We start from the raw sequence: 25,694 nt of genomic DNA on the forward strand, positions 1-25,694 counted from the left end.
TTCATTAACCACCCAGCCCGTGCCGTTGGCATTGCCTGGTGCCCCGTGAGCTGCTGGGCTCCTCCTAACTAGGTGCTGCCTGGTGGAGGACTCGCCGACACCGTCCCACCAGGGTGTCAGACCCGCTTTTCAGGAGGAGGTGGTGGATCACTCTTGGTACTTGTTACTCTCCCAAGTAAAAAGTGATAGGATGAGAGGAAACGGCCTCAAGTTGCACCAGGGGATGTTTAGATGGGATATTAGGAAAAATTTCTTCATGGAAGGAGTTGTCAAGCATTGGAATAGGCTGCCCAGGGAAGTGGTGGAGTCACCATCCCTGGAGGGGTGTAAAAGACACATAGATGACATTCTTAGGGGCATGGTTTAGCGACGCTATTGGGTTAACGGTTGGACTTGATCTTAAAGGTCTTTTCCAACCAAAATGGTTCAATGATTTCATGATTCGTTCCCTCTGCCAGTGCTGTTTTTCAGCACATTTTGGTCCTGTTCTAGATTTTAACATGTACTTTTGCTCTGAGACCCTGGCTGGAGTTGGACCTGGGGTGGGTTTCCCTCCACGACTCTTTGCGGCCGAGCTTTCATGCATACTCCTTCTTGAAGCTGACATTGCAATGTCCCTGCTGCCAACATGTGGCTGTGGCAGTGGACCTGGTGATGTGAATTGTACCACCTTTGACGACAGGAGGGTTGTGTGTGTGCGAGCCAAACGGCGAGATGCTGTTGTCTCCCGTGTTCACCCAGTGACCTGTTCCTTTCAGGAGCTGTCATTGCAGTGACATGGATTTGTGCCAGTCTCTAGTACAGGGAGGTGACCATGGATTTTGTGAGGTTGTCAAACAAACCCGAACATCCCATCTCTCTCTTTCCCCTCTCCCTGTGCACTTCCCAGGTCCTTCCCTCCGTCTCAGTTGACAGACCAGTCCTCTCTGTCCTCTTTATTCCTGATTTATTCCTACTTGCACAGCCGTAGCGCGTAGTGCATTCAGCATTCCCTGGTTTTCCCATCTAATAGCAGCCACCAGCTCAGTTAAAAGAAGTTAAGAGAGTTTCTTCCTTTTATGTTTTTTGCATCCAGACTTTTCTTGCCCAGGACCCCACTTATTTACCATGGGGTTGCATGTTGTAGAGTCTTGGGATCTTGGCCTGGAGAGCCCTGAGCAGAGCCAAGCTGCATCCTCTAACTCAGTGGTCTCTAACCTTTGCTGGAAATGGTCAATAACAGTAAAAATGTAACCACACTGTAGAGTAGCATCATAACTTGCTGTCCTTCAGGAGGAAACCAGTCCTTAAGTCAGACTCTGTGAATTCAAATGGTCTTACGAGGAATGTGTGATTTGCAAGCCATAGAGTTGAGATGCTTGCTCCATAGGCAAGAGAGTAGTGTGAGACCTTGTGTGGGAGCTGCCTCTGAGACCTTCCTCTGACCATGGATGGAACCCTGCCTGAAACAGCTGGATTTGTGAGAAGGCTTCCTCTGCTTCGATTTCATGTCCAGATTAGGTTCAAATCTGGTGTAGCTCCAGTGCCAAAACATAGATTGGTATCTTGTTTTGGGTTTGCTGCATGTCATAAAGAAATTTTTTACACTGAGGGTGGTGAGAGCCTGGCCCGGGTTGGCCAGAGAGGTGGTGGATGAACCATCCCTGGAGACATCCCAGGCCAGGCTGGACGGGGCTCTGAGCAACCTGAGCTCATGAAAATGTCCCTGCTCATGGCAGGGGGGTTGGACTAGATGACCTTGAAACGTCCCTTCCAAGCCAAACTATTCTATAAATCTATGATTCTTTGAAGATTATGTAGCACCACAGCCTAACCATGGTCAGAGAAGGAATTAGGCAGTGTCTTGCCTTTTTTTATGGTGTGCGGCGATGAAGAGACTCACCCGGGAGATTCAGTCTTGAGGAAAAGCTTTGTATTGTTAGGACCTGTGGCCCAGGGACCTTCAATGTGCTGGTGAAGAGGCTGTTGTGGCAGAGGCCACGTAGAGGGGCAGTCTGGTGTCACACAGGAGCCCTACGTGGTGGGTCATGGCATCACTGCTGGCCATGTCTTGGGGAAAAGACAAGTGAGCCTGGTCATTGTGGGGAGGCAGTTTGGGTTTAGTTTGGAAACATCCAGCTCAGAGCCTAAGCCCAGACCTCACTGACTGCTCGTTGTGACCTTCTGTTTATTTGCTTTTTTCTTATAATATAATTACTCTCTTGTAGACCTAGCAGTCAAAGAGATTGGGTATGTCTTATTTATATTATTTATCTTCCCAGCTGCTACAATTTCTGCTATCCACACATAAGTAATAAAAAGATATGCATAACCCCCTTCTCCTTGGTGCATCATCTAAGGGGTAGTAAAAACCCTGCTCTATTCTGCAAGCTGAACAACCAGTGCTCCTTGCCTTTGCCCTCTGCTGTTATTTATTAATTAAGCCAAAATTATAAATTATAGCCCTTAGAGGCTCAAGTAATGATTGGGACTCCAGGACAGAGGGTGCAGGGCAAACAACATGAGCAGATGGGGGAGAAGGAATGAGTGCCAGCAGCATACAGAGAGAAAATCCTGCTCCTAGGGTCACTGCGGTGGCTGATGGAAGATGGCAAGATAGCCCCAGGCTCCAGCTCTCTCTGCTTTGTCCAAAAAGTCTCCTCCTGTGCTTGCTTGGTGGCCATCGATGCTGGCAGATTGTTGAGGTTCTTTCCTCTGCAGTTGAGCATCTTCCCCCATGAGGTTCACTATTTTCAAAGTGCCTTCTGCAAAAGGGAACCCTCCTCCAGCCTTCCTGGAGTTTCTCATTGGGGTTTCCAGACCATATTTGCCGTCTTTGCCTGGAGAAAGGTTCCCTTTGCCATTCCCTCTCTCTACAAGCGACAGTCTCACCTTAATCATGATTCCTTCCTGCTTGGGCCTCAAAGATGTCACGTCTGGAGCGTATCTCGTCTTATGCTGTATTGACCGCTTTTAATGGGCAGATTTCCTCCTGTTGTTGCAATTCTTCTCCTAGGAGTTGTGATGACCTTTGGGCAGATGGATGCTGTTGCAGAATAGAATCATAGAATCATAGAATCATTTTGGTTGGAAGAGACCCTCAGGATCATCATGTCCAACCATAACCTAACTCTAGCACTAAACCATGTCCCTAAGAACCTTGTCTAAAAGCCTTTTAAACCCCTCCAGGGATGGTGACTCCACCACTGCCCTGGGCAGCCTGTTCCAATGCCTGACAACCCTTTCCGGGAAGAAATTTTTCCTAATATCCAATCTAAACCTCCCCTGGTGTAACTTGAGGCCATTTCCTCTCATCCTATCACTTGTTACTTGGGAGGAGAGACCAATACCCTACATGCTACAACCTCCTTTCAGGAGGCAGCAATAAGGTCTCCCCTCAGCCTCCTTTTCTCAAGAAGAGGGGCTATTTGTCACCTCTTTGCTCTCTGGGTCGTGGTAGTTTCCATTTCCCTGCCTTGCAGCTGTGCTGACTCTGCAGGGCTAAGAAGACCATAAATACAGCAAAATATAGGGGTAAAATAGATATCTTTTTAGCACTCAAAAAGAATAATTCCTTCCTAGATCTGTCTAGTGTGTGATCAAACCAGTGTCTGGTAGAAATATGGATCATAACTCATAAGTGACGGGAGCTGGTGTTCAGGGTCGCCACGTGATGTTTCTGAGCACAGGACTCAAACAGGGAGAGGTTCCTTCTGCTGCTGCTCTCTCAAGGATGGTCTCTGAAAGAGGAATTGTTGTGGAGGGAGAGCTCATCCCATCGCCGCTCCATCTATCACAATAAAGGTTATTAAAAGCCTACGTGACCAGCCTGCATATCCCTACGGAGCGAAAGCTCTCCTGCTCGCAAGACAGTCTTGCAAACTCTGCACTATAAGCTTGGTTTTATTAAATATTTGCTTGACCAGAAAGGCAAAGCAGAACAGGGTAAACACACCTAAAGTAAATGTGAAATGACCTTTGGTCATCATCTATCCAATGACTGTGGCTGCCGCGGTAGGGAGGGCAGTGGGAGGTGAAGGTGGTTATATTATACAAGGGCTTTGAAATGATGGCTGCTGTGAGAATTTTGAAATATTTGGAGTGGCATAAAAGTGGTGGAAGCTCTGCAAGTCCAGACTTACCCTTCTCACTATCAGATCTAATCAGCCTGCAGGTCTAAAAAACCAGGATTTATTCTCCTTATTATTTCTTGAAGTAAATTTTTTTCAGTTCCACTGGTAGTTGCACAGATTTAAAAAAAGCTGCGAATCCAGACCTGTGTCACCACCGCATCTTCCTCCCTGCTGGGATCTGCAAACAGTGATTTTCTCTTGCCTCCTGCTTGCTGGCTGTCATCACCTTTGCTCAGCTAGTTACACCCCTGATTTCAGCAAAGTCACTCTGTGAGAGAGGTGATAGGACACTGGCCTACGGGAGTGGAGCTGGAGTTTGGCTTGTGTCCTTTTTAAAATCAAGAATAGTTTTGTGAAATCCTGATCTGGGTGTTAAAGAGGGATGGATGGTGGAAAGACCTGTGTGCTTCAGCCTGGTGACCAGTAGCAAGGGTTGTGCAGTCAACGCTCCTCAAGGAGCTTGGCTGGTGAGACCTGAGCTGGTAGGACTCCATCTCCCATATGGCCTGTGGGGCCGTAAAGGGCCAAAGCCATTCCTGGGACAGAAGCAGCCATAAAAAAAGTGAAGAACCAGGGAGCAGATGGATGTTGTGAGTAGGAAGGTGCATTTCAATGGCACAAGGGTGGGGCTTGGTGATGTGCTTACCCAGTTACAGAAGCTGTTTGTTATAGAATCACAGAATCATAGAATGTCCTGAGTTGGAAGGGACCCGCAAGGATCATCGAGTCCGACTCCTGTTCCTGCATATGACAATACCACAGTTCACACCATGTGTCTGAGGACGTTGTCCAGTCTCTTCTTGAACACTGTCAGGTTGGGGCCGTGACACCTCCCTGGGGAGCCTGTTCCAGTGTCCAGCACCTCTGGGGGAAGAACCTTTTCCTAATGTCCAACATAAACCTCCCTGGCACATCTTCCTGCCATTCCCTGGGGTTCTGTCACTGGTCACCAGAGAGAAGAGCTCAGCCCTGTCCCTCCTGCTCCCCTTGTGAGGAAGCTGCAGCCCCATGAGCTCTGCCCTCAGTCTCCTCTTCTCCAGGCTGAACAAACGCAGGGACTTCAGCTGCTCCTCATACGGCTTCCTCTCCAAACCACAAAATGGTCCCACCACCCTGGTTAAAACCCGGAGATTTTAAGAGGCTGCGTGGTGCAAGAAAACCTCCTTCCCTCACTTTGGAAAGTCACCAGGCTGGTCCCTGGGGTGTTGGTTTTTCTACTTCATGGTCCTTTAGACTGTACTACTGCTAATAGTCAGGTAACCCCTTTCTCCTCAGTCCTCTGAGATGTCCATGGGAACAGTATCTCCCTGTTAGACAATGTTTTCTTGGCTGTGCGTTGGGTGGAGAGCAGACTCATGGTGAAGAGCCCAGTCCAGAGGATACTTGGTGCTCAGTTTGCACCATACTTGTCTGCACACCCTCTGTAGATGTGACCGTGGAGTCTGGCACACCACAGCTCCTACATCTGTACTCCAAGCTGGACTGGCACGAGGCAGCTTTGATCTGGAAGCCACAAAGAACATGATCAAACAGGCCCGTTCTGAACGGAGGTCTCCCTGAAACGATGTTAATGTCAGATCAGAGCTGACTTCTTCCTGGAGAACTTCAAGGGCTGTGAAAGAGCTCAGCATCCATCTGGGCCTGTCCCTGTAGGCAGGTCTCTGACCTTCTCAAGGCTTCAGTCCCTCATCCAGAAGAACAGAATAATAATCCTTCTCCTGTTCAGTCTTATACAGCAAATACACAATTGGGCGAAAACTGGCAGTGCAAACAGCAATACTGCTTGATGTTTTTACCATTAGCCTCCTGCACCGCTCTGGCTTCCAGTGAATTTTTGTGCTGCACCATGGGGCATGTGTATGTGTGTAATGGAGAGTAAAAGGGTGTTGATTTATTATTCTGCCATGTGATTTCTGCTTTTTCTACCAGCGTCTTTTCTTTCAGGAGGTCTCCCTTTGTGCCGGTTTTAAGTAGAGAGCTCAGAGTCGAGAAAGGGAGGATTAGCAATTAAATACGCTCTGATGATGGCACGGTTGTGCGGGAGGGAGAAGGAAGGAATACTCCATAGTAATGTGCTTTTGTTTTCTTTCCTCTTTGCTTGTAGGACAAAATCTGCCAGGGAATTGGTGTTTTGAAGACACTTCCAGCTTTTAATCTTCGTTCCCTTGGGAATACAAACCTTTCTAACCATGTCACCAGCCATGTGGAAATGGACTTGCCTGGTTTCTCACCTCCTGCTCTCTACAACAGTGTCGCCTCTTGGTAGGCAGCAGCCACTCCATCCAAAGAGGCCCTTCATCACTTTTACTGGAGACCAAGCAGAGGGGAACTTCAACCACTTGGTGGTTGATGAAAGAACTGGGCACATTTACTTGGGAGCTGTCAACAGGATCTACAAACTCTCCAGTGACCTGAAGGTCCTGGTGACCCATCAGACTGGTCCAGATGAAGATAATCCCAAGTGTTATCCTCCCAGGATAGTCCAAACCTGCAATGAACCCTTGACGCCCACTAACAACATAAACAAAATGCTCCTCATAGACTACAAGGAAAATCGATTGATAGCCTGTGGGAGTCTTTACCAGGGTATCTGCAAGCTTTTGAGGCTGGATGACCTCTTCAAGCTGGGAGAGCCCTTCCACAAGAAGGAGCATTATCTCTCTGGGGTGAATGAGAGTGGCTCTGTTTTTGGAGTCATTGTTTCTTACAGCAACATGGATGACAAGTTGTTCATTGCCACTGCCGTGGATGGCAAACCTGAGTATTTCCCCACTATCTCCAGCAGAAAGCTCACCAAGAACTCCGAGGCAGATGGGATGTTTGCCTATGTCTTTCATGATGAGTTTGTGGCATCTATGATCAAGATCCCCTCAGACACATTTACCATCATCCCTGACTTCGATATCTACTACATCTATGGCTTTAGCAGCGGTAACTTTGTCTATTTTCTAACTCTGCAGCCTGAGATGATCTCACCACCTGGTTCCACCACGAAAGAGCAGGTTTATACCTCCAAGCTGGTCCGGCTTTGCAAGGAGGACACAGCCTTTAACTCCTATGTGGAGGTGCCCATTGGCTGTGAGAAGAACGGAGTGGAGTACCGGTTGCTCCAGGCAGCCTATTTGTCTAAGGCTGGAGCCATCTTAGCGAGGTCTTTGGATGTTGGCCCTGAGGATGATATTCTCTTCACGGTCTTCTCCAAGGGGCAGAAAAGGAAGATGAAGTCATTGGATGAGTCCGCTCTTTGCATCTTTGTCCTGAAAGAGATCAACGATCGCATCAAGGACAGACTGCAGTCCTGCTACAGGGGAGAGGGGACGTTAGATCTGGCCTGGCTCAAAGTCAAGGACATTCCCTGTAGCAGCGCGGTAAGTGAAGCCCATAAGCACCCAACCTGAACCCCCTCACGTGTTCACGAATCTTAGAGCGTGGCTTAACGATTGGAGCAGGGACCAAGGAACCGAGACTGCCTCGTCCCAGTCCTGGCCCTGTCTCCAGCTCACACTACGTAATTTAACCAGTTCATACCTCAGTTTGCTCATGGATGAGCTGAGGAGAGTATCACTTTCTGACCTCCCCAGGCACGCTGTTTGCTGACGAAATAAGCCAAGGGGACTTGGAATCTTTGTGAGGAATTTGCCTTTTGTAGTTACTACACTGTGTCATTCGTTAGGGGTGAAATCACATTTCCTGGTGCAATCTTGGCTCAAACCTAAACCAAGGCAGTACTTAGATAATGTCAACGGCTTGTGCTGCTGGTGTAGTTTTATTTCCCTGGGCTGGAGTCAGAGAATGTTTTGTTCAGGGAGCTTTGTGAAGCCAGAGATTCATTTCTTCTAGGGCTGAGAAGCACTGGTCATTAACCATCAAAGTCCCTCATCTTCCGGTTTCCAGCCGGCTCTGTGTTGCCTCTGTGTTGAAAAGTTAAGGCCTGGCTACAGATCAAGGAATAAATGCTGCAAGATTTAAGGGCAGGACTGGGGAAGAGGCCGGTCTACCTGACCTACAAATGGTCTTAAGAAATTGTCTTAGTTTATTCCCTCAGTTCACTGAAGTGTCATCGCAGAAATTCTGCGTCAGCCCCGCCAGCGTACGGCTGGCTTTGATACCATGCACAGAAATCAGAATTACAGTCGGCACTGCACCCAGCCTGCTGTAATAGCTGCCTCTCTGGGCTTTGATATCCTTCCTTAATTAGCTCTTTCAAGTGAGAGACAAGTTCGAGTTTGAGCAAAGGGAATACGGAGAAAAACCAGAGCGCTTTCCTGCCCCATCATCTCAAGGCAGAGTCAGGACTTGGGATACGGGATTGCTCTGGCTTTCCTTTGTACTCAAGCCCCCTTTGCTGGGGGATTCCTGTTGTTGTTCCTTTGCAGAAGAAGGACAAATCAAGAGGAACGCAGACAGAAATTTAATTACAGGGAGACTGATCCTGCCTTAACTTGCCCTAACTCCCTGTTACACCAGTGCCCTCAGCATCTTTTTGTGACCTTACACCACTCTCACAGTCCCACACCGAGCATACGGAGGTACAAGCCCTTCATTTTAGTTGGGATCTCTTCTGCCTAGACCTGCAAAGCTCCCTGTGGACTATTGCAGAAGGAGAAAGGCTGTGCCCAACCTGGCTTTGATTTTTTTTTCTTTAGCCTCAAGGCCCCTGCACATTTAAAGAGCTGCCTTTAGATTTAAGCTGGGAGCTTCCCACTGGAGTTACTTTCCTGCGCTATTAAGCCTCTCGGTGCATTTGCAGATCTGCGCTGCTCGTGCTCCACTTGCAATACTGGCCCTGTCAAACCAGGAGGTTTGCAACCTGTCAGTCTCCTGGCTTCTGTGGCTTTAGACAGGAGCAAAAAGGACAACAGCTTTCTTGTGTCCCTTGGGGTGAGCCCTGGACCAAGACGACTGATATATCAGACTGAATTTGGAGAGACAGGACTACAGAGGTTGGGGAGAGGACAAGGAGCCAGGGAGTGGGTGACACAGCGGGAAAAACAGAGCATATTTGTGACTGCATTTATTCGCTGTGAATCAGAGATGCTAATGCTTCTCAGCTGGAGAAAGAGCCTGGAGATCCTTAAAGAAAATAACAGGAGTCTGAAAACTGGAACTAAGTGGGCTATCCTCTCCCTAAATGAGCCTACTTAGAGCTGCTGGCAAGCCCTGCCCGAGATCAGCCGTGCTGCCCGAGGGAAGGGGTATTAGTGACTTGGCTGCTGTAAGGGCTGCACAGTCCAGCTGCTAAGCTTGGAAAATATTTGATGGTTGGTGAAGTATTTTGGAGCCTGGCTATATGTCTGTGAGAACCTCGTCTCCTTTGCTGATGTCCTTCTTGTCAGGCATCCACCAGAACTGCTGCTCTACCTTTTAGCAAATATATTTGAAGCAGCTCTAAAACCAATTACAAAGCTATGAATGAGACTTTCTCTGGTTTGGTGTGAATGGCAAATATTTCTCTGGAAGTAGAGGCTTAGCCTGAATGCAGTCAAGGCTGGACCTGAACTTCAGCAACTGTAGGACTATGAATTATGGTGCTGGGCTCACCACATTGTCCTTGCATCTTGGTGTGTGGTCAGGTCTGGGTTTTGGTATAACAATTTTTATTTTCCAATAGGGCAATAGCTGACTCAAAGGGGATCCACATGTTAAAATGCTTCTTTTCCTGCCTTGGTGTAATGCTTTCTCAAGGCCGCTTCAAGGCAAGAGAATTCTCTTGGGGACTTTTTGCAGCACAGGTCTCCTAACCTGCAATGTGCACACAAATAATTACAGGGATGCGGGGTATGTCTCCCGGTCTGGTTTGCAAACTCAATGTGAAGGCAAAGGACTGAGACACAACTGCGTCATGAGCCTGTGCTTCCATCGTGCCAACCACGTGTGCATGCTGCAGATTTCAGCAGCTTGATAGAAGAATTCCCAGAATAGGAAATAGAAAAGATGGGAGATAATGGGAGATCCTCAGAGTTCATTCTTCTTCTGTCCCTGTGCTATAGCTGTCCTGCTATTAATCTTAAGCATAAATCAGGAAAAAATGATGGATTTTTACGTGTGGGCAGCTGATTTGCAAATTGGCGATGTTCACTCAGGTGATGAACAGTTCCAGGTAATATCTCTCTGGTTTTCCTCTCTGCAAGTACAGAGTAATAGCTTATATTTAAAAGTGCACTTGACCCCAAATGCTTAGAAATTCATATAATCAGAAAAATGAGCCTGGGGAAAAAAAAAAAAAAAAGAGTCTTACAAGGTCATCTGATTTGCCCTTCTGCCTTACTTATAACATTTTGACAGATGTTTGTCTCACCTGTTCTTGACCTCCAGAAATGGAGATTCCCCTCTCGCCCTACATGATCTATCTTTGCTGTTAGGAAGCTTTCCATCATGTCTAATGTAAATCTCCTTTCCTGATACCAGAGCCATTCCTACGTATATAGCCACAGAGAGGAACTTCATCCCCTTTGGCTACCTAGCAAGGGCATTGCGTGTCACCAAAACGTGACCACTTCTGTGTTGCATCAATGTATGGAGCAGAGGAAGTGAGGCTGTATGGACGTTCAGGGTGTTGGCAGAAGAAAGAACTGATCTGGAGGGAAAACATAAGCTTCTTAAACTGAAAACAATCTTCATATTAGATAAAGAAGACTGAGGTTTAAATACACTTTGCAAACTTCGTAATTAACTGTTGATACAGCTGGGAAATGCTGGATTATATTTTATTTTTTATTCTACTCTTTTAAAAGCAGTTTTGGAGAAGGATGGAGATGTAAATGGGCCATTTTGGTACAGGCCTTGATCGCTGAGGGATTTGTTGATTTTCAGTAATAGGGAATAGGTTAATAATATGTGCATTTTGAAGGCCAGTGACAATTTCACTACCCTCAGTAGCAGAGGCAGAGGAGCCTTCCCGTCTGCCTTGGGTAGCAGGCAAGTGAACCACTGTGTGGGGCATAGAATCATTTTGGTTGGAAGAGACCCTCAAGATCACCAAGTCCACTGGTTAACTCAACCCTGGCACGACCCCATACCCCTGAGAACCTCATCTCTGTGTCTCCACCACTTCCCTGGGCAGCCTGTTCCAATGCCCAATAGCCCTTTCCAGGAAGAAATTTTTCCTAATATCCAATCAAACCCTCCTCTGGTACAACTTGAGGCTGTTTCCTCTCTTCCTGTCACTTATTACTTGGGAGAAGAGACCAACACATGCAAACATGGATGAAGAAGAGGAGGGTGTTGGAGACTGACCCCAAAGCAGTGTGAGGGTGCCATGGCCTGCTGGGATTATGCGATAGGAACAATGATCCTTATGGGAGCCTTGGCTTGCAATGACTTGGATGAGGGAATAGAGTGACTATCAGCAAGTTCGCTGATGACACCAAGCTGGGAGGAGTGGCTGACACGCCAGAAGGCTGTGCTGCCATCCAGAGACCTGGACAGGCTAGAGAGTTGGGCGGGGAAAAATTTAATGAAATATAACAAGGGCAAGTGTAGAGTCTTGCATCTGGGCAGGAACAACCCCAGGTTCCAGTATAGGTTGGGGAATGACCTGTTAGAGAGCAGTGTAGGGGAAAGGGACCTGGGGGTCCTGGGGACAGCAGGGTGACCATGAGCCAGCACTGTGCCCTTGTGGCCAGGAAGGGCAATGGGACCTGGGGGGATTAGAAGGGGGGTGGTTAGTAGGTCAAGAGAAGTTCTGCTTCCCCTCTACTCTGCCCTAGTGAGACCACATCTGGAATATTATGTCCAGTTCTGGGCCCCTCAGTTCCAGAAGGACAGGGAACTGCTGGAGAGAGTCCAGCGCAGCCACGAAGATGCTGAAGGGAGTGGAGCATCTCCCGTGTGAGGAAAGGCTGAGGGAGCTGGGGCTCTTGAGCTTGGAGAAGAGGAGACTGAGGGGTGACCTCATCAATGTTTATAAATATATAAAGGGTGGGTGTCATGAGGATGGAGCCAGGCTCTTCTCAGTGACAACCAATGATAGGACAAAGGGTAATGGGTTCAAGCTGGAAGACAAGAAGTTCCACTTAAATTTGAGAAGAAACTTTTTCTCAGTGAGGGTGCCAGAGCCTGGCCCAGGCTGCCCAGGGAGGTTGTGGAGTCTCCTTCTCTGCAGACATTCCAACCCGCCTGGACACCTTCCTGTGTAACCTCACCTGGGTGTTCCTGCTCCGGCGGGGGGGATTGGACTGGATGAGCTTTTGAGGTCCCTTCCGATCCCTGACATTCTGGGATTCTGTGAAGTCCCAAACACAGTGTGTTGTTGGCACACGATCTTGGCTGTCAGCTTAGGAGCTGGTTGCGACCCAGGGCTGTTATCCTGGGAGATCTTGGTCTCCTCATCAGCCAGATCTGCCTCACGGCACCACCTGCTGCTCTGCAGCCTGACAGACTCCAGTCCCTGACATGAAAAGGTGTCGCCTCCATCACTGTAGCTTTTGCCGGATACACGGCACAAATATCTATCCAAGATAATCAAAGTGTCTGTCCCCAGCTATTGCCTGGCTTCTGCCTTTTGCTGGTATTTTCCTTTCCTTTTGGCAGGAAATGGAGTTTGACTGTTTAAATTACTGTATTCAGTCTCTTCCTGTTTTTCATGGCTGCGCTGTCACTTGGGGAAGAAAAGAAATGTTTTTGAAGTAGACCAGCCAACAAAAGGCCTTGTGTAAAGAGCTGGGCAATATTTTTCCAACACTTTGCTAACAGAGGGCAGGCAAGGTGGGTGTTTGGGACCTGAGTCATTGATGAGTGATTTGACTGTAAAGGCTTCCTGTGCTTCCGATTCTTCAAGGCACGTCTAAGTCAGCAGCTCCCCCAAACACCTTTGTAGTTCGCAGGATCATAGAATAGTTTGGCTTGGAAGAGACCTTTAAATCTCACCCAGTGCCACCCCTGCCATGAACAGGGACATCTTCACCAGCTCAGAGCCCCGTCCACCCTGTCTCCAGGGATGGGGCATCCACCACCTCTCTGGGCAACCTGTTCCACTGTTAACAGTGCCTAGATCCCTGCGAGTCCTACATCTCCTCCATACATCTGTTCTTCAAGTGGACTCTGCTCTCCTACTCCCTCTGCTTTCTCTCCATCCCCCCTGACCATCCTAGATGTTTGATGCCCACCAGGCAAGCACTGCTCTACTCATGGGGTTTAGCTGAATGCAGGAGGTTGTGGAGGGCATATTGCTGTTCGGTCCTTCCATGGATGCCTGTCGGGCATGTCTGGATGCCAGCTGGGTGCACAGGCATTTTGTCTTGGCAACATGAGCACCTCACCCCAGGACGAATGCTGCTTGGCCCTGGGGATGGATCCAAGGGCTCTCTTCTGCTCCAGGATATCAAGTGAGGAAGGACCATTTCTAGCACAGGTGGAGAAGGGCTTTGTGTATGGCCTGGGACAGTCAATTTGCATCACTGCTGGTGATGGAGTGGCCATGATTTTCCTCCAAACAGCCTATTTAATGATTTTCCTCTTCCTCCCCAGGCTTGCACTTGTCATCACTGGTGTTAACAGCCCACAGGTCTGACAGAGAACCTCTGAGACACCAAGGTGAGGAGCAGCATTTCTCCTGTTGTACAGAAGGGTCTGCTAGGACACAGTTAAACACGTCTTTCAGTGCAGTTTTGGCTCAGGGACTCCTCAATCTTAGCGCTGTGCCCAATATTCCTAGCTGTTGCAGGAAGAGGGAATATCATCCTTGCTGTTGTGCTGCTCTCGAGCATGGGAGACAGCAAAACACAGTCATTTAGAAAGAAGGACATGGGCTGGAGCTGCTGGAAAGAAGGCGCACTTCAAGGAGAAAAAATCACTTTATCAACTAAAAAAAGCAGGAATTGCCATCTCTGTCCTTTCCTCCATCATTTTACCTTAAAAGGGAAAGGTTGGGAAGAAAGAGAGTGTTAACTTTTGCTTATCTCTTGGGAAGAGGAATGTGTGGAAGGAGGTCCAGGCGGTGCTGCTGCTTTGACATTTTGCACATGCAGCCCCTGCCCGTTTCTCCCGGCTGGGCTGGCGGGTACGTGAACCTGCCGCTTTCCCAGGGGAATGACTCACGGTCACAGGGACGAGCTATCGGTTTCATTAGACCTCGTAGTGTCACTGCTTGCCATTTGAGCCATCTAAGTAAATCTCTGGGGAGGTCAATGCCCCTCGTGCTTGCACAATAGGGCTTTTTGTTCATCACCACTGGACTGACCACGCACAAGAGGTTTGCGTGCATGTCTTTGCTCCAAATTATACAGGCTCATGTTTCTGATGCAAAGGGCTCATGGTCAGTTGAGGTCACTTCTTGGTCAACTTTTAATAGTGCTTTCCTCTTCTTTCTCTGAAGATACAAGCAAGATCAGGAATAAAAAAAAAATAAATAAAAAGACATGGTGCAGTCTGTGCAATGGCAGCCTCAGAAATACGGCGATGTCTCTCTGGGAATGTTCACTGGAGACTCGGAGACGGAGCAAACAGGCTTATTGCTGCCAGATCTGTATTTGTATAATTGGTCACATCAGTTTGTGTTGGATGGGAGCGTGTGTGTGCAGAGCGTGTTGTCAGAGGGACTTGCTGAGCCCAGCAACTTTGATAAGAGGCAACAAGCATCCTCTTGTCGATGCTGGGAGCTCGAGTGGCTTGACTGGGGAGGCAACACGGACAAGGGGTAGGGCACTGACTTAGGAGTTCTGCACCTTCCCACTCCTCATTTCTCCATCTCCAGCAGGTCTGACCATCATCTCCCCTGCAAAGCTGGCTGTGCTCTGGGGTGAAAGACGCTTCATCCGAGAAAAATGTCATATTATCCTGCTTCATGAGGCAGCTCAAATGGAAGTAGAGCAGGGAGCTCTCTCCAGCTACGTGGCTGGTGTTTCTCATGATTATTGTCGGTGGTGGAAGTGACCAGAGGTGTCTGGGGCCGTGCTCCTCAGGCTAATGGAGAGCGGCTGAGTTCAAATCTCCACTGCTCCGAGCAAGGTCCTGGCCCCTCTGTAACTGGAATGAGGAAAGTGTTCCCACCTCGTCCTCTGTGAGGTGACCAGGCAGGTTCACTAACTAATTAGCATTAATTTATTGATTAGCGTGCCCAGCATCCACGCCAGGGACATGATGGTTGGTGTCTAATGGAGTTGCAGGAATGAGACCCTCCTGGCTTTTCCATCGATGTACGTGCCTATGGCTGAGCATGACAGGACTTGTCCAGCATCTTCATGAGCCCTTAATTCAGCCTGGGTACAGCTGCTGGCAACATCCCCGTCCTCTGGACATCCTCAAAAACCCACCACGTATTCAGGTGGTATATGCTAACCTGGTGAGAGCTCATTTGTGGGGGCTTCTCAGGCACCACATGGGTTCATCTGCACGTTTTCCTTGGTGATGGCCCTTCCTCCCATGTGCTACCTCTCTGTTTCAGCCAGCAGGGGTGAGGACACTTCCCTGCCTCTGTAAAGTGCTCTGCACTCCTGGCAGGAAAATAAAAAGTGGCTTTGGATACCCTGAAGGAGAGAAAAACAAAAACTCTTAAGCACCTACATTGACGGAAGCTTGCATTTAAGGGCTGTAAACCAGGGCCTAATTGCACAGAGAGGATGATTGCATTTGAGGTATTAAGTATGTTCCTCAGTATTAAACACCTGTCCTTGAAAGGATACTTCCAGATCAGTGTGCATGCAGAAATAATACTGGCTGTAATTAATTGCCTCCTTAGCACACCCCCACCCTGCAACCTCTCCTTCCCAAATCCTCACTCTTTGTCCTGAGGAAATAAAAAAAAAAGGCAAAAAGCAAGCAAGCTTTGGAAACAGCCTCCTGAAAAACCTTTATTTACTTCCCAAGTGTAAAGCAAGAGGAAACCCTCTGCCTTTAAGTGGCTGAGTGCCAAACCCATGTGCGGTGCTGTTCTCTCCCGGCTCCTCCAATCTGGGTGACCCCGCTCACACAAAATGTTCACTGAGGATGGAGCAGAGCCCAAGGCTGCTGAGTCGCTGTTGTGTCTGAGATATTTCGGGCACAGCTCCCTCCCCCACTACCAGCCCCGTCTCTGGACCACGTTGGCTCTGCCTGAGCAGCTCAGCATCTCTCAGCATCAGCCCCACGTCCTGGTGGTCCCCCAGTAGCTGCTTCTGCAGGTGAGTGAAGTACCAGCTTCTCCACCGCTGCTCGTGCCGTTTGCCTGTGCTTCTCGCCACGTGGACACTTAGATTTCTTTCTGGGAACTGATCTTTGCTGCTTCCCCTGCCAGTGACCCAGGCTGTTTCCATCTGTGATTGAGCCCTGCGGTCGCCCGTGGCTCAGCCTTGCGTTTTCAGAGGGCTCCATATGATCTCTTCACATTCACTTCCACGCCAGGAGATCAGCAACTTTGCAAACCTGACCTCAGATTGCCTCTCCAAGAGGTTGCCTTGCAGGCCGAGGGGAATTTTTGTGCAACGGCTTTTTTTTTTCTTAAAAAAAACCCAAAAAAAACCCTAGCAAGCAAAAGCCAGCCATCCTGGAAGAGCCAGAAGCAAAGTGACTCCAGCTCCCTTTGCAAGCCTGGTGCTATTTAAAGCACCTCTGGACTGGGGGCAGCCGAGGGCTGAAGTTGGTACAATAACCGTTCTGTCGAGGTGGGGTTGAGGGTATGCTGGATTCAGCATTGCTTTCTGGGCCAAATCCTGCACAGACCCTTTCTTGCAAGTGTAGTCGTTGGGGTGAAAAACAGGGCAGGGTCTATCTTAGTACTTGGAGACTCAGCTAAGATGTTTAGCCTCTGGGAATGATCCGATGTTCACACATCTGTATTTATTTTATTTTCCGGCACACACATAACACAGGACTTTTAAATTTTTTTATTTTTTCCCTGAGTTAAGCCTGTGTCTCTATGTACTCTAATTGCCTGAAAACACGGATCACCATTGTACTGGGTGGGATTTATAAAGATGCTGGAAGTGTCCACCCCAAAGACTGACCAGTGTGAAGATGGAGATGAGAAAGGCTGTTGTCTCTACAGAGAGATGTCCAAGTCTTACCCGACCATATTTCTGCCCCACACACTCCCAGCCTGGCATCTGCATGACTGTGCTAGTGTGGAGTATGGTTTTTGCTGTAAGTTTGCATGAGAGGCTATTTATTTAGTGCTGGCCCATTCTTTGGGTAACGTGACAACAGCTTTGGGACAAAACGAGGTGTTTGCAGAGCCAGTGTAGACCTGACTGGGCTGATATCCCTGATTTTAGGATGGAGACAGAACCTGGGTGTCCTACACACATTTACCTCCAAATCATCCTTCTCTTCAGCTCTGTTCCATTCAGATAAATGTCAGTAAGTGGATGAATGCGGCTTGCTGAAATGCCCACTTTTGTTGCATCTTTCTCCTGCAGATAACTACACAATAGGTAGGACCCGACATCTCCCCTGTGTCACCAGCACCCAGTTGCTTAAATTTAAGAGCCAGTAAACATTTCAGCCCCCAATGTTTTCTGCTTTATGGTGCAGATTTTAATAATATTTAAAATATTTAAAGAAACGCAGGAATGGCAAGACACCCAGATATATATGCAGCTAATTTGTAGCACCGCAGAAAGACAGAGATCTCTCTTTTCTCCATGCAGTATTGGAGCTGGCATCGCTGATAGAGCATGTGGGTGACATTAGATCCGTAGGAACAACATCGCATTTTCCCTGTTTCAATGTCATTACCCCGCCGTTGTCAGTGTTCCAATATATAATAGGATTTGTTCAGCTGATTTATCCTGTAAACAAGCGATATTAGCCAGGCGCGTATTAAGACGCAGAGGGAGAGTGGGAGAGGCAGAGCGAGGGAACGTGCAGAAGGGAATAATAAAAATGTGCTCGTCCTAATGAGGGAGTGACCCAGGACTTATCAATGGGTTGGGGCTATTGGTTGGGATCCCACTCCAAGAAACGCAGGGCTGTAATTCTAATTTTGTCCCTGTTTCTGAGGGCCGGCTGCAGCCTTTGCCTTGCACACTCCCGCTTTCAGATGCAGAAGGAGTTTGAGCTTAATGGCTTGAGTGAATTTATACCCAGCTGACACAAGTGCTCTGAATTCCTCAAGTACCTAGATCCGCACAGATAGAGGCAGCACGTGGGAGATTTTTCTTTTCAGGCCTCGAGTGCTTTAGTTCATTGTTTAAGCCGATAACCAGGCTTCTTTAAATTCATTTTCTATGATTCAAATAGGATGTGGCACAACTCGGTTCTCGGTTATTTGGTGAGCAAGCCAGGGCCTCTCGTACCCAGCCGAGCTTTCTCAGTTTCCCGATATGGAAGAGCAACAGCACATACATGTCACTCATTATAACACTTAGCTTACCTTTGCAGGACTGCGGTGAGGCTTAATTAATGCTTTTAAGCGTCTCTGGGGTCTCCAGGCAAAGGTGTCGCCTGCATGCAAAGCAGCGTTGTTGTTTAATTTGTATAGCGCTGCTGGTGCGTGTGGCACTTTGCAGCCCAAATGATAATTTTTGCCCGTGTAACAAAATAATAATTATAGTAATTGTGATTCAGTGGAGAATCTCTGGTGGTGCCGGCACAGGGGAGGCAGCTGGACTCTATCCGGCAAGGTGCTGGTGTGCGTCACCGGAATAAGAACGAGGGGTGCCGGGCAGCTGCCAGAAATGCTCCCAAAATGCTGGTTTAACCATTCTGCTGCCAACAAATATTAAAATCATAGAATCATTTTGGTTGGAAGAGACCCTCAAGATCACTGAGTCCAACCGTTAGCCCAACCCTGGCACTACCCCATGTCCCTGAGAACCTCATGTCCGTCTGTCCAACCCCTCCAGGATGGTGACTCCACCACTGCCCTGGGCAGCCTGTTCCAATGCCCGACAACCCTTTCCATGAAGAAATTTTTCATAATATCCAACCAGCCCCCACCCTGGTGCAACTTGAGGCCATTTCCTCTCATCCTATCGCTTGTTACTTGGGAGCAGAAACCAACCCCCCTTACTGCAACCTTCTTTCAGGTAGTTGTAGATATTGGGAGATAACTGGGAGATAATGGGCCAGGCACATTGTCTGTGAACAGGAGGACTGGTCGGCAAGAGAAGGATCCTGCACCTTGCATGCAATAGAGAGCAGTGATATTGCTGTGGAGACCTTAGAAGGGCCCTGAGGTTTGACTGTCCACTTGGGGAAGATGGACAGAATGGTTTGTAGTTTGGAGAAGGGAACATCTCTTTGTGAGGTGTCTCTATTGGATGGAGATGTGTGAGAGAAAGCCGTGTTACGGCAAGGATGCTCAGGATTATGGGGCACAGCTGACAGAGGACGGAGCTCCAGTCTCTTCTTACACCTCTTCCATCACTGCAATTGATGTTTCCAGGAATTTTTCTATAGACAACCTTTTGCCGATCATGGTAATGCGACGTCCTTTAGGATAGAACACAGCAGCTGACAAGCACTTCTCCTTCTCTCAAACGGGTCATTCTGTCTACACAGAAAACCCTTTTCACCTAAGATTTTGTCTCTCTGGGACTCTTATTCCCCATCTCAGCTACAGCGGCACCAGGGGAAGCCAGTGCTGCTGTGTTTCAGGTGCGTTAACAGCTTTGCTGCTGGAATATGTTTTACAGAAAAGCTCTAGCTGCTTATTTGATCAATACTTCACTTTCGAAAAATCCCTAAATGCTTATTGACGCAATAGACCATGGCGGTGTCAAAGGCAGAGTCTCCACGCTCAATAATCTCTTTTCTTTTGGGGGGGGTATGAAAAATTTTAAGTCAATTTTTTAAAGCTCAGGGAAAGCACTGAGCTGAGAGTCGCAGAGATCATATTCCTCTGTTTATCCTTCAGTGCCTCATCGCTATGATCCTCCAGCCTCTGAGCCAGCAAGGGGAAGTTTATGGGACGGCGGAAGAACTCAGCTTCCTTTTACAGTCGCGTTTGCTGCTCTTTGGGTCCCATCCATCCTTCTTGTTTGTAGGTAGAGTTGCCACCTGTGAGGGGATGAACCTCAGAGACCACACACCTGCGGGATCTGATTTTCACTCCAGCAGCACAGCGTGGTGTGCTAATGCTGAGATTTGGAATCGAAATGTCAGAATTTTTTGAAGAGGTGGAAATGGCTTCTGATAAAGGGATGTTTGGCTGACACGGTGCTGTTTGGTATATTTGTTCTATTGTGGTCTGACGCTTTGTGTTGCAATAGAGATACTGTCCCCCTTCCCTGCCTGTATCAGACCCTTGGACTCTAACCAAAGCACTTGAAATATCACTTAAATTACAATATCCAAACACAGAGAGTGTAAGTATCCCACTGAAAAATTTTCCCAGGTGTCTGAGTCTGTTCTGCACCTTGCCTTCTTTATTTTGACATAGTATGACTGCTTCTCCTGGCAGACACTTGGAGGTGAAGTTGATGTAGGAGCTGAAGAACATGGTGAAGCTGGTATTGGTAACACGGATTCATCGACCTGCTGGTGTTCCAGTCTGGTTCCTTAATTGCATCTTCATTTGTAATGGTAGGAGTGTCTTCTATGCAAATGGCCAAGAATCAAATGTGTTTTGCTGAGGACAGACTTGCACAGTTAATATCTATGATGTGCTTCTCTGGATAGTCAGTCTTGGACTTGCTTCATGGGGGCATGAACTGTTTCTCTCTGATACCTCGATGCTGCTTCCAGAGCAGAAATGCCACTGCTGACCAGTCCTGTGTAAGGCAACGTGTGTAGCAAAATTGGGAACAAGAGTTTGAGAACAAGTCCTGAAAAGCATTTGCAGGTGCTGCTCACTAACTCTGTGGCTGTGACATGGGGTCAGCAGCGATCTGTGATCTGCATCTTCATGGTCTGCAGTAAGGAATAAGAAAAGCAAACTTCATGCCAGTATTGCATAAATTTTGCAGTCTTGGGGTCTGGAAAATTTTAGGGGCTAACTAATCAATGTGTATTGTGTGCATCTTACGGCACACTAGTAATTGACAAAGTCAGGACTTAGAGGATGCTAAATTTACAGCAACAATTACTTCTTGCTAATAATCAGCCAGCTCTGCTGAGCAAAAGGCCTGAAGACTAAAGAAACCTGTTGCTCTCTGTAAGAAAGGCAGCCTCCTCTTCAGGAAATTGCAAATTTTACGACGTGGAGGTACATGCTATATACTGTTGGGAAGCCTTATGCTCACAGTACAGCAGGAACATAAATACAGACATAAAAAGTCTGTACTACATTAAGATTCTGCAGCACTCTGGAAACTTGACACCAGTCCTTGAACTGATGCTTAAACTAAAGACCTAAAACCCAAACGCCTGTACCAATTCTAGTCAATTTGAGTAACTTTCCCCTCTGTTCTTGCGTTCCTGAATTATGTTTGAATAAAAACCTCTTAGCATAGTTGGTCCAATTTCCCTCTAATTGGTAAAGTTACTGTAACTGCACTGTCATTTGTATATGGTGACATGTAATTGCACGGTAACCATTGCTGTGGTTGCACAAGTGAAAAGCAGCGTGCAATTATAATGTATTTCCAAATGCCAGTTCTTTATTCAGCTTCCATTATATCACAGAGCACCCTGGGGAAACAGTACTGGATATTTCTGTGTGTCATTAGACTGTAGGTTAACCACTGAAGAGTGGGTTGGTTGGTGATCTGTGCTATCTTGGGTTGGTGGCCCAGGGTTCCCATCTTTTTGTCCACAAAATTTCCCTGTGGTTTTGAATTGCAGATGACAAAGGTCTACAGCCACGGATGCTCACTGGGCAAGCCCGCAGCCTTTTCCTGACCCACTGTCAGGAATGTATGTGGTGGGGAGGGCAGAAACAGGCATCAAATTATAGGAATGATGTGGCACGAGGTGAAAGTCAGAGGGACTGTCTTCATCTTGCACTAGGACCTCATGGCTGAATACAGTCAATGGGCTGAAATGTGATGGTTCTGCTGATGTTCACAGCACAGATTGTGGGGAGAAGGTCAGATGAACCAAATTCCACTGGTCTCAAAGGAGTTAGAAGAGAGACTCAGAGGCAGCATGGCCAGAAGTAGAGACACTGCAGGAATCATAGAATCATAGCATAGTTTGGGTTGGAAGGGACCTTCAAAGCTCATCTAGTCTAACCCCTGCCATAAGCAGCGACATCTTCAACCAGATCAGGTTGCTCATAGCCCCGTCCAGCCTGGTCTGGGATGTCTCCAGGGATGGGGCAACCTCTTCCAGTATTTTACCACCTTCATTTATCCCTCAGAATGTCAGAGACAGGAGCCAATCCAGCTTAAGGCAGGCAAGGTATTAATGCCAGGGGTGGGGCAAATGAGCATCTAACCAGAAGTTCACTGAGCACTGAAGCCCATCATCAAGAGGACATGCACAGGCAAACAGGAGAAGCACAAGCCTTGGGCACCATACTGCTGCAGTTGAGTTTGAAGACCTGTGTTTGGCAAGGAGATGGTTTCCATCATTTGCAACTCTGTTAGATAGGTATTTAAGGTTTACCCCTGCATCAGGTGCTCTAGACCTTAAATTCCCTAGATCGTATCTCTTCAGGTACTGTGAAGTTCCTAGGGCTCCTGCCTCTAGATTTTTAAACATCCTTCTGAATAGGATACATGTCCGTGCTCACCAGGAAGCTCAGTCCTTGCAGTCAGGAGGGAAAGAAGATCTTACAGTCAAGTGATGGAAATGACCTTGCAAAGAGTCAAATGCATATTACTCTTGGTTTCTTATTGCCGTTGGCTCCCCGAGCTGCTAGCAGCACAGACATCTGTAATGTATGCGTTCCTTCCTTTGGGTGGTGTAGCCAAGCCTGAGATAACAAGAGTGGGAAGCCAAGTACCTGCCACCGTATGAAGACAGGGCTGTTAGGTATTAGCTGTAAATCAAAGGCGAGACTTGGCCATTGGGACAGACTTGGTCCCTAGGGAGTCTGTGGAATTGCTTTGGAGCCTGCTGAGATTATCTGGAAAAAGGCCCCGGTGCTTCGATTGGGGAGGAAGATTTCACTGGGGTGAAAGCAAGAAGGAACGAGGGGTGGCTAATCCTTTATTGAAGCTTTTCCCAAAATATGGATTAGGGTCTATTTGATTATCAGGGGCTGTTTCAGAAGCAAATTGCTAAAGCAGATGTCTAAGGGAAAATTGCAGTTTATTGTGAGTACTGTTTGCACTGGCCCCCTAATATCTGGTGCTTCAGCCCTTTGCGCAATGCCAAAGTACTCGCTTCTGCTGGGGAATCAGATGAGGATGAAGGAGGTGGTGTAATCAGAGCTCTAGCCCTTCTGCTGAGTTTGGGGGTTTTTGGGGCTCAGCAAATCCCTAAGGGACTGAGCCAGCACCAGCCTTGTAAAACCATCCTCTCCAGGAGGGCCTGGATGTGTTAACTATTTATTTGTTAGGCTTAATCCTGGAGAAGGCAGATGGCTGCCAGAATCCTCCTGTAAATCAGGCCCATTCTTTTACACATCCTTCCTATTTCGCTGGTGAGTGTGACACTTGGCCACGGTGTCACGGCTGCAGATGAACCCGCTGGGTGCCAATGCAGGGAGCGGTGGCAGGAGCAGACCAGGTCTCTCGCCACCTGGCTTCCCCCTGCACATCAGCCCAAGATGGAGAGGCAGCTGGTGGGACTTGGGAGGGCATTTATGCCTTGGGAGCTGCCAATCATTCTCACATGAAGATATTTCGGATATGTAAAGCACCTTATAAACCTGTGTTTAGCAGCTTCCCTGCGGTAGAGGAGTGGTGAGTAATATTCCCTCTTTTGCAGGGTTGATGAACTGATTGACTCCAGTCCAATGTCTCAACTGCAACGTTCCCCTTCCCTTCTGAGTGACCCACAGATTGTGCTGTGAATTTCTGGGCTAGATTTTAACTGCTTGGGGTGCGAGAATTGCTAATCCCATTCCTGCCTCTTTAGATCTTCCCTTTGCCTCCCCCTGATATCCCAGCTGGTGTGGCAGCGGCGTTGCAAGCAGAGTGAATTCATGTCCTCACCTCCGCTTTCATTCTGGAAAGTCATTAACGTGAAATTGCCAAGCAGAGAAGCTCCAGAGAGTTTAACGTGGCTACTTTATATTGCTGCGAGGAGTGTCTGGAATTGAAAATAAACCTGTGCTTGCAACTCCTGACCCTTTCATCATAAATCCCAACTTCCTTACGTGTTTCTCTTTGCTGAAGAAGATGACTGTATTTCTGTCTTTACAAAGGCGTGTGTGCAGCTGAGAGCCACAGCTGCACAGAAGCCGGGTGATGTTTATTTGTAGGATTTTGCTTGCTGGCATTTTTTTGCAGATGATCCCCAGAGGAAATAACCCAAATATCTTAAATGTGGTGTGCGGCTTGCTGGCCTTGTTCCTATTCTTGCGGGCTTGGCTGTCCACATTGCAAACCACAAGTCTGCGATTGCTTCTCCATTACCCACACAACAGCATGTGAGTGGCCATCACGGCCTTATCTACTGTGTTTCAGAGGCCAGAGTGTGCTGTGATGGTCCTTGATCTCATGTGTCATGTAAGAGAAAATGCTGATTCCACTCTTCAACTTCACCCTGGTGCTTGGATCATAGAATTGTTTGGGTTGGAAAGTACCTTCAAAGCTCCCCCAGTGCCCCCCTGCCATGAGCAGGGACATCTGCACCAGCTCAGGTTGCTCAGAGCCCCGTCCAGCCTGGCCTGGGATGTCTCCAGGGATGGTTCAGCCACCACCTCTCTGGCCAACCTGGCCCAGTGTTTCACCGTCCTCAGTGCAAAAAAATTCTTCACTATATCTAGTCTGAATCTCCCCTCTTTAAGTTTAAAACCATTCCACCTTGTGTTATCACCACAGACCCTACTAAAAATCTGTCCCTATCTTTCTTATAAGCCCTTCTTATAAGGATGTGCCCTTCTGTAAATAATCTCAGGGAAATAAAAATCAATAAATGGGCTTAAATTTAGGGTTTTGTTTGTTTGTTTGTTTTTCTTTTTCTTTTCTGTATGGGGGAAAACCATGATATCAGCCTCATTAAGTTCAGCTGGAGCTGGGCCCAGTCTGCTGGAGGAGGACGTAACCTGTGACAACTGGATTAATTAAGTCTCAACAGGTTGCAGCTGTGCGGTGGATCAGCTGCAGGTTATTGTGCTTGATGCTGGGATCTCTGGCTCTATTTCTGTGCAGGGTCTCACAGGAAGAAGGGAGCTTGTTCTGGCTTTGTAAGGTTTGATATGTATACCTACAGCAATCATATACTCCAGCTAATGCAACCTTGCTGTTGATAGAGTGTGTTGCATGGGTCCTTTCTGCTCAAGTGTTTCAGCTGGAGCAGTTGGACCGTGCTGCAGGGAGGAGAGTGTGTTGGAGGCATTTCTTGTTGTTTGAGATGGAGCTTCATACACTGGAACTTAGGTAAGACATCTGTTGGCACTATTGAGTTTTTCATCCTCTTGGGGGTGAAGAAAGCTGTTTCTGATTTTTTGTTTCCCTTTAAAACTGCGACAAAGCAGGGCTTTCTTTTGTGACTCTTTTTGCTATTTGTGGAAGACTCGGGAATTTCTTGCTCTCAGTCTGAAACAACTCTTCTCTCTGCCAGGCTGTCAGTTTGAGTGAGGCACGTACACAGTTTTATTATAGCCTTGATACACAGATCATGTTAATTTGAAAGCTTAAGAGTTTCTAACCAAAGTGGGCCTGACTTCAA

At 47.7% G+C, this 25,694-nt stretch overlaps 1 protein-coding gene across 3 annotated transcripts in view; it reads left to right on the plus strand.

Moving 5' to 3' along the window:
- Positions 1-25,694, plus strand: part of PLXNA4 (plexin A4) — a 498,451-nt gene that overhangs the window by 23,787 nt on the left and 448,970 nt on the right. For all 3 annotated transcript variants that reach the window (XM_065626967.1, XM_065626970.1, XM_065626969.1), the window contains exon 2: positions 6,217-7,480. In XM_065626967.1, the coding sequence (XP_065483039.1) occupies positions 6,302-7,480 (1,179 nt within the window). In that variant the 5' untranslated portion in view covers positions 6,217-6,301. The remainder of the gene's footprint in view (positions 1-6,216; positions 7,481-25,694) is intronic.

This window comes from Caloenas nicobarica, chromosome 1 (genome assembly GCF_036013445.1).
Source record: "Caloenas nicobarica isolate bCalNic1 chromosome 1, bCalNic1.hap1, whole genome shotgun sequence".
Lineage (NCBI taxonomy): Eukaryota > Metazoa > Chordata > Aves > Columbiformes > Columbidae > Caloenas > Caloenas nicobarica.